Consider the following 9,819-nt stretch of genomic DNA (forward strand, 5'->3'; position numbering starts at 1 on the left):
TTTCACATTGAGCAGCATTAACTACACAGAGCCGTTGTTCACTGACGAGCTGCGCAAAACCACGTTCATATTCGCGCGATTTTTTTGCGCAGCTCGTCAGTGAACAACGGCTCTGTGTAGTTAATGCTGCTCAATGTGAAAGCACGCAGGTGATGGAGATTTACCGCTGATTACAGAACCGGCTTTCTGACAAGATGCGCGTTAAATATCGCATGCGATTTGTCATGCAGCCCTATCAAAAAGTAATCAAATGTAATCAGTTACATTACTTTAATAAAGCAATTGAAAAGTTACACTACTTATTACATTTTAAGTATGGTAACTTGTAATCTGTAACCTATTACATTTCCAAAGTAACCTTCCCAACACTGTACATGGGTCATGAGTTGTTCTCATGTAGTCATTTTTGAGAACTGGCACATTCTCCTTTCCTACTGCACTTAATAAAATAATTTATTAATAAAATAATAAAGTGGTTACAGCACATGATGAAACATGATGCAACACTTTTTTTAGTGTTATCCAGTTTTTTTTTGTGACACTTGCTATCTGGACACACAAACAATCTCACATAATTTAGAAAAGGCTAAATGGTAACATGCAAAACCTAATAAAGTAGGTCTTAAAATACTTTTATAAGCAACTAGGGAATACACACCATGCATGTACCATGCAATCCCTTCACAATAGAAAATATTAAAGAATAAATATAATTTAAAAAAAAATCTGTTAATTTCATTAAAAAAAGTTGCACTCATTGCCGAGGATCCAAGTGTGATCCCTAAATGAAGAAGGGTTCACAAGGAGTTTATTATATGTCATTTAGTGTGCCTTGTAAATCAGTAAACTGTATTGTAATATTATGGCATACGTTTGACCATTCATGTCCTTCATTGTTCTGTATATGATTTCGATCTTCAATAACACTTTGAAGAAGCTTCAGTGAGTATGATGTGCATTGCATGATGTGCAACCAGAATTCATCACTGAAGTGTTCAAATCAAGACAACAACACAAGGTTCATATGGTTTCAGTGGCTGATGTGCTTTGCAAACTAGTAAACTAAACTGTAAGTGAATCTGTTGATTCAGTAGCCGCTTTGATGGATTCCGTGAATCATTCAATGAAGGATTCGTCAGACATTTTCAAACTCAGTTCGTGAGTCTTTTCAATTCTGCTCATAAAAATATTTTTTTGCCAGTCAGTTACTAAAGTCACTACATGTAGCCTACATAGGAACCCGATGTGACACACGTAGAATTGAAATTGATTGGAACAAAGATCCATTTACATCCATTACAGTCAAGTTGTTGCCATTTTTATACAGCACAGATCAGATAAACCAAACATCGCCCAGCGCACTACTTGCACATTCAGCACACACTATTGTGTGGCGGCGTCGTCCAGTCCACTGGAGGGCAGTAACATAGGAAACCATCAACATTTTCTGCTTCCGCTTAAGATGACACTGTCAACATAAACGATCGTTTTTCTGCACAAACACTGTTGCTTTTCACGTTATTCCGCGGGTGCCTGCAGAGAAATTCGCTACGCGAGAGGATCGTTTTCACAAGGTGCTTACTTTCTGAATTGTGTGGCTTTTGTTATTTGTCACTGTTCATTTAATTTACTTTTTACATAAAAGGCCCGAAGAGAGAGGGTCACTTATTTTCTATTGAAAACCAAGTGAAAATATTCATTGTGCGTAGACGTATTTCTAATAACACAGAATTTGCAGCGTTGCCGTAATAATCAGATTGTATGTTGTATCATGCACGTGGCTGCACAAACAACAACAACAAAACGCCCACCTGCTGACAGTCTTGAAGAAAAATTCAGATTTGGGACATCTTGACACGGGTTTTAGTTGGTCGTCGTGATGCCAGTAATAATGTAGTTTTCTGACTTTGTCTTTATGTCTTTTTAGGGTGATTATTTTCACCGGAGTCATTCATCGCATCAAGGTGTCCTCACGGCAACAGGACGATGTCAGAAGCCCTTTTCCTCACATTCCAGTCTCAGCTCTCCGTTGTCATGGAGACCGTCCTCAAATCAGCCATGTTTGAGATAACCAGGCTGGTGGAAGACAGCTTCCTTGAGGAAGTGGGTCATCGTAAACAGGAGGTGGAGGTCTTAAAACGAAGGTTGCAGTTGTCTGAGAGTAAACTGAGGGAGAGGGAATGGGAACGGGGGAGGAAGACACAGTGCCCAGACTGTGGCCGAACAGGAGGTTCCAGCAGCAGAGATGAGAGCCAACCTGTAGAGACAGTCCGGGGTGAGATACAACTACTGTTGTTATTGCTGACTTAAACTATTAAAATCCAACCATCAGTCCTTTTGCGTTACAGCTTATCCTTTTGTAGGGAGGGCTGGAGCCTATGCCAGGATCTCAGGCCCGAAGGCAAGCTATTAAAAAACATATTAATTACTTGAAATAAAATTAAAAAAATTAGATGTAAAAATTAAACTTATAACTTGCATGAAAATTTATTCACACTGAAATAAAAATTGATTTAAGCAAAACTAAAGTATTTAAAAAACAAAACCCAATGAAAAAGATTCATTATTAAACTTTTAAAATTTTTATATTATATATTTTTTATTTTTTTAATAAAAACTATTTTAAAATGTAAATTATTTACTATTAAAATACAGCTATTATTATTAATTTATATATAGAATAATAAATTTTTATACACTATTATTAACTCACAAACGTACATATGTGTATAGTTATTAAACATTTATTACAACTGTAATAATATATTCTATCTATCTATCTATCTATCTATATGTCCTTTTATAACAATTTATTGTTGTTATTATTTCTAATACTATTATTATTATTATTATTGTTATTATATTCCTGCTCTTGGAAGTTGACTTGTTCTCCAGAAAAGCATGGCATTTAAAATGCCTGAAGAACTTCAAAAGGTTAATTCGCAATTTAATAAATATTTGCAAATTACAACAGTGTGCAGTGCTTTTCCATTATATCACTGACATTATCACATGACGTTTTAAGAGAGGTTTATATTCCTACATTACAAAATACTTTCTTTACCTGCAGTTTTGTCAGTACAGTATTCTTTAAATTATTGTAGTCCTCCATTTATGTGTTGCAGTGCATCTGTGATCCTACTGTTAAGAACATCAGTTATATCATATATATGTTTTAGTATATATGTTCAAACACTTTTTGTGCTGTTCCTTAATTTTGTATCCTTTCTTCTGGTGCAGGAGCAGACAGCCTTTGTTTAGGCCTAAGCCTGAGAGATCAATCTACCAATCATCCTACACTAACTGAAGATGCGTGGAGTGCCAGACAACACCTGGAGTCTAACAAACAAACAACAGCACACTCACACTCTAAAGAGAGGAATGATGTACACCCACAGAATGCAAAAGAGATCGTCACACCTAACTCCAATGCACAAATTCATCAGGATTTTCTGCAGAGGCTTCTGGGCAATTCAGCCGTTCACAGTGAGTCCACTAGTGACTTCAAACCCAGAGTGAGTGATTTAGACAAATCTGAAAAAAACGTTACTCTTGATAAGGAAATGGACTCAAACCACTCAAAACTGTTACAAAGTCCTTTGGCTCAGGATGTGCACGAGGATTTGCCGTCGTCTTCGCCAAACGGTAGAGTAAAAACAGAAATAGAGCTGGATCTTCTACCTGTCAAGGAGGAGGAAGAGATGGTTCCGGTGTGGGACAGCGTCAACAGAGATGACGGTTGCCATGCAGAAATGGCTGATCCGAGTCAGGGAGAGCTCAGAGGACCTTGTGATCAGGAGGAGATACAGGTAGAAAGCTTTCCAGGTCTAAACTCTCTCAACATGCCAGACGCCACCTCATATTTCACACCTTATTCAGTCAGCACACTGGTACATCAAGGTATTAGGGCACAACATAGTCATTTATGCACAACAGAGCTGATGCTTTCTAGCATACCAGAGAGGTCACATTCATTTGTCCAACCAGAAAATGGACACAGATATCCTGGTTTAAAGAGTTCTGTCCTCTATTCTCACAATGATGTTTGTCCAGGCGAGAAAGCAATGTGCCATGAGCAATACCCAAAGTGTTTCTCCCAGGACAAACATGGGACGCCTGAACAAATCCATGCAGAAAGATCCCACCATTGCACCCATTGTGGGAAAACGTTTGCAAGAGCATGCGACCTTAAGGCTCATTCGCTGATCCACAAGGGCAAGAAACCTCTGAGCTGTCCGCAGTGCGATCAGACATTCGCGTACAACTTCGAGCTCAAGGCTCACCAGCGAAATCACTCAGGGGAGCGACCTCACATCTGTCCGCACTGCGGCAAGGCCTTCGCTCGAATGAGCAACTTCAGGCAGCATCAGAACATCCACACTCGGGAGAAACTCTTCAGCTGCACTCAATGCGGGATGCGATTCAATCGAGCCACCAACCTGCGAGTTCATCTCAGACGACACAGCCACGCGGGGAAGACCTACAATTGCCCTTTTTGTGGAAAGAGCTTTCTGAATCCCAGGCAAATGAAGGCTCATTTACAGAAAGCCCATGGAAGAGGCGGGAAATAAACATATCTACTTTATGTTTGGAAATTCAGTTTGAACTGATTTTGAATTGGATCAATTCATGTTTACATATTGTAAATGGTCTGCACTGTTAAAACTCAAGAAGATAGCAGAGGACCCAATGTCCCATCGTTTCCACCTTAGAGACAACTAAACAAGATCTGGACAAATTGTTATGCATGTAATCTTTGCATTACGGAAAGATGAGGAATACATCTGCATATAGAAATTGGAATGACTGATTTACACCAACAGGAAATATTTTGCTGTTGTATTATCAATGTATAATAGCTGGTATATATTATATATTTAATGTTTTTATGTATTCCCTCCAACAACAGTAAAGGCACAGTATGTAGCACATCCTCGGCTCTTACCTGAGAATGTTTGCCTTTTTAGAATTCATATTTTCACTAAAAAGGTACCCTGGCCTTCACTTAAATTGTGATGTGTCCCTGTTGTTTCAACTTTCATGGCATTTTGTTGGAAAAAGTAAATGAACCATCAGATGTAGCAACTGGTAGCACCTCTCTTTCTTGTTCCTGACAATCAGTCCCACCTCAGCAAGTCAGTAAAGTTGGTCCAAAATTCTCCAGTTCCATTTCAGTCTTCCATTCAGACGTCAAGTCTCCTTTTCAGTGTGTTTTTTTTTTTTTGTATTGATGAACACTGTTGTTGGACGATACAAGACCTCCTGCTCAGCCATTTCCGTGATCTCTCAAGATTTCTGTGATCTCCAGCAGCATTGTGTCTTGATGCCTGCGTCTCCTGGAGTGATTGTAGTCGGACAACTATATTCCACTACATACAGGTCATTATCTGATGGATTTGTATACTTTTTTCCAACAAAAGCAGTAAATGCTAGCATGACTTTAAATTGGGAATATTTAATTTGATATTTGTTATTTGAGTCTTTTTATAGTTCCTTATGACTAATGAAAGACTGCAGATATAGACATATGAAATATAATCTTAAATGAACATTGTCTGTGTTATTGCAGACTTAACGATGACTGTTATGATAATAAACAAACACACTACATGCACATTATAGTACACGTAACCTGTGAATTAATTGTATTTCAATACAAAGCAGTCAGTCTCGCAATCACAAAACAAGTTTTTGAGCAGAATTTTACAGAAGCATAGAAATGTTTCTAAATGCACATAAATTGATATGAAATTAACAATGAAAATTGTGGTTTATTAATTTGTTGTTGTGTATGTTGTAGATTGGCCGATGGTTTGCAGAACACGTTTCCACGGAACAAGGAAATTTACACCCCATGAACGAGCAGAGAACATTCAGTGTAAGCAGTTATACAAAATGAATTTCATTTTTAGGCTTTTGAACGATCAAGTAAACAGTATTACTGTTTCTTGTGTCTTCACCAGGTGGTGGCCAGAGAGATTTTGACTCAGTTTCAGGTGTGGCAGAAGGCCTGCTATAGCAGGAACATTGAGTGGGGCCCGATTACAGCGAAGGTTAAGTCCTCTTCATTTGTTCCGTCTGATGAAATTATCCATTTTGATTACCTGAAATGAAGATAAAGACACGTTTTCAGAGTGTATTGTGCTTTACTGTTACACAGATCATTTCTGCATTGCCACAGTTGTATGGACGTGAGGCAGAGGTGATCATACGATGTACTAAAATGCTACACAACCGCAGGGATTACCTTCGAAGGAGAGCAAAGGTTAGCTTTCATAGGCTCAAAGATTTAATCTCTTCATTGCTTGTATGGTGATGAATCATACATGTGAATTCATCTTACGACACACAAATGTGTGAATGAAGGCATTTCTCTTGGGCTACATGATTTGAAACATACATGTTATATTGCTTAGATATTACGGAAGAAAGTAATATCATTAAAAAAAAAGACTATTTACTTTTCAGATTTACATTATATGTTTAACATAACACAATTAGAATAATAGATCATTTTAAACAAAAGTTTTAGAGTAAGTGTTCTGAAAATCTGTCCTGCTAGCACAGGATGATCCACCAACACAATGTTTTAAGCTGATTATGTTTATGCTTGTCTGCATTGACAGCACAAAGTGTAATTACTAAAATAAGACTTTGACTAATGACTATTTTGGTAATAAGTCAAGCAGAGAAATAATCAACATATTATTTGATTGAACAGATCGAAATAAAAATGTTCTTTATAAATGTAGGTTATGAAATACATTATGCACAAAAATGTTTTATAATATAACCGTCATGTTATAAAACAAAAAACAACTTTCAACTTTAAAAAATCAAGTTTCAATTAAATATGGTCAGCATTATTGCATTGCCTATCTGTTAGAAGAGGGTTTTGCTGCAGACTGCAGCACGATAACATAGTTCATCTAATCCACTACATAGTGAAGCTGGCTGACATAAGGGATGCTTTTAATGCGAATGCATCATAGAGGAATTTGGTGACACACTGAATGTCTTTAATGCACATGCGTAATAATGAGGATTATTTGTCATCATACTTCATGACAAGGATGGACTCAACACCAACAAGTGAGACAGTAAGTGAATGAACACAATTTACGTTGTTGTTATATTGTTCACGTATTTTGATGACACTTGCATTTTACATTAGCCCATTTGGAATTGACTTATTGTTTTCTTAACATCATGCTGGGTCCTTGTGACCCCTAAATTGCACATGTAAGAATAATTATAATAGATTTTAAAAGGTTGTCAAGGCAAAATACTATACTGAAAATACTATAATGAAAATATATCAAGCTGAAATCTTGATTATAACAAATTGTTAGTGAATTTTAACATCCAAAATGTCCATGTTAAATGAGGTTAATCATTATTTAATTGTAAATATCCTTTTCTAGACTCATATTACTGTCCTTAAAAATGGAGAAAGCCCCTGTATCTCTAAGTGCACTCAGTGTTGTGACAAGTATCACTGCCCATTTTGTGAGACCTGGGTCTACAAGCCAAGAGAGTTATGGAGCGTTGTTAACCACGTCCAGAATCATCTGAAGTTGGCTGTCCAGCAGGATGGTGTGTATAGTGCTTCCAAATTCATTAAAATGTTATTTTGTCAAGGCATATTAATTCACTCTTGATTTACTTTTTTCAGATTTCGCTATTGTCAAGTGTAACTTAAAGTGCAGAGAATATGCCCATTTTCACTGCTGCTACTGTTCTGCCACTGTTCTACGAAGAGGCCAGTTAAAATGTCATCTCACAAAATGCAAGCAGAAGTTCAATGCAGAAGAGGAATTTGAAGGAGCATGCTCATTTGAGGAAAGTCCTGAACATGAGTAGTTTATTTATTTCTGATACTGTTGATTCACTAGTTCATATATTTATTTCCCTGTTAGCTACAGGTAACACTCACAATTGTAGTATTTGGTGGATTATGAAACTATGTTGTGGAAATAAACATTTACTAAGAATGTATCTGCTTCTTCTTTCGGAACTGTGAAGTGCTGTGCAAGGACTAAAATATCTGTGTACATTCTCTAAAATATTTTTCCATTTCACCACTACTGAGACACCACATGATATTTATTGTTCAGCTTTTGAAATGGTCTTAACCATGGACTTTCCCAGACCTGCAGTTTTTCCTCTCCATATGAGTAATACAAGTAAAACAGACCCATGTAATGTGAGCAGTCTCCAGAAGTTAAAGGGGTCATATGATGCTGCTAAAAAGAACAGTATTTTGTGTATTTGGTGTAATGAAATGTGTTTATGCGGTTTAAGGTTAAAAAAACACATTATTTTCCACGTACTGTACATTATTGTTTCTCCTCTATGCCCCGCCTTTCTGAAACGCGTCGATTTTTACAAAGCTCATCAGTCTGAAAAAGCGAGGTGTGCTCTGATTGGCCAGCTACCCATTGCGTTATGATTGGCCGAATACCTCAAGCATGTGACAGAAATGTTACGCCCCTTAACATATTGTGATGCCGTGTCCCGGCCGGGAAAGCCGATCCGGCGATGCACAGCGCGATGTTGATGTATTTCCTCAGTTACCAGCACGGATCAGCTCCAGGCATGACAAAGCAGATATCGTCCTCTTTTGGAAGGTCAAACAAAGTAGTTTCGCTTTCACAACGAAGCACACAGCGTCTTCACGACATGGCTGCAGCGTCAACAATACTACAGCGAGAATATAAGTTACGCCTTCTTTCTTTGCGTGAACGTTTGGGCGGCGTTATGCAAATCTTCCGAGATCGTGACGTAGGTATGTGGGGGTGTGTTAGAACGAGCCGTTTTAGGTAGGCGTGGCTGACTCTTAACTTTTATAAAGAATATCTCTTTGGATTTGAGACTTTAGTCTTTGCAACTTTACAGATCTTCTTTATGCACCAAGAGCTTGTAACACTCCAAAGAGAAAGGAAAAATTGAAATCGCATCATATGACCCCTTTAAAATATAAAACACTACATATTAAAAATAAGCAATGAGCTTGTGAAAGTTCTAATAAACAGTCAGCACTCAAAACATTCATTGTCTGGTTTAATTTAAAATGATCTTGATATATATATATATACAGCACTAATATATATATATATATATATATAGAAATGAAATAAAATGTAAAATTTCAGCCTTTCAAATTTCAAACAATTTTTAAGAAAATAGTCAAAAATCAAATGTATCAACTATTATATTAATGGTTTAATGGCTGGTTTAATATCAATTATTATTTTAAACCAGCAAAGGGCTGTAAAAAATGCAAATTCATTCTCTGCCAGCAGGTGGCGCTTTCAGAACCGCATAAATAGAGGTTTCCCCAGTAACGGCTGTAATCAAATAAGCGCCCTGCTCACAAACGCTGCTTTATCAGGTCATTACCCATTTTACTCTTAGTAATTTAATAATTTAATAAATTTCATCATTTAAAAGTTTAGTTCAGAAGTATCGTGTTGGTATCGATATCGACGATACTGCCTTGAAAAATATCGGTATCGTATCGAAAACAAAATAAGTGGTATCGCCCATCCCTACTGCGAGCACAGTACCGTTTCCGCGCTGGTTTTGACTCACGGCTGGCGCTGAAGTGAAGTGGAGAGCGCGTCTGAAACATGTCCCCTTCACAGTCGTTCTGCGACTGAATAAATGCACTTCTTGACAAGAGAAAAAGTGACAGAAGCAGCAGTTGTGAGTGTGGTGGCCAACCCTAGCCCCGCCCCTGCGTTAATTGTGTTAAATATATTTAACGCGTTAAGGCGGGCGCACAAGGGGCGATTCTGAAGGGCGGCACGTCGTGAG

At 37.6% G+C, this 9,819-nt stretch overlaps 1 protein-coding gene across 5 annotated transcripts in view; it reads left to right on the forward strand.

Annotated features, from left to right (window-relative positions):
- Positions 1–1,423: 1,423 nt before the first annotated feature.
- LOC107746687 (zinc finger protein 221) overlaps positions 1,424–9,819 on the forward strand; it is an 11,543-nt gene continuing 3,147 nt past the window's right edge. The window contains exons 1-8 of one of the 5 annotated variants that reach the window (XM_016561005.1): positions 1,424–1,574; positions 1,928–2,275; positions 3,241–3,515; positions 5,801–5,878; positions 5,964–6,053; positions 6,161–6,265; positions 7,425–7,596; positions 7,676–8,088. In XM_016561005.1, the coding sequence (XP_016416491.1) occupies positions 1,987–2,275; positions 3,241–3,515; positions 5,801–5,878; positions 5,964–6,053; positions 6,161–6,265; positions 7,425–7,596; positions 7,676–7,863 (1,197 nt within the window). In that variant the 5' untranslated portion in view covers positions 1,424–1,574; positions 1,928–1,986 and the 3' untranslated portion in view covers positions 7,864–8,088. The other 4 variants (XM_016560991.1, XM_016560999.1, XM_016561012.1 and 1 more) reach the window with 4 other exon arrangements.

Source organism: Sinocyclocheilus rhinocerous, unplaced genomic scaffold (assembly GCF_001515625.1).
Source record: "Sinocyclocheilus rhinocerous isolate Xijiao unplaced genomic scaffold, SAMN03320098_v1.1 scaffold2026, whole genome shotgun sequence".
Classification (NCBI taxonomy): Eukaryota; Metazoa; Chordata; class Actinopteri; order Cypriniformes; family Cyprinidae; genus Sinocyclocheilus; species Sinocyclocheilus rhinocerous.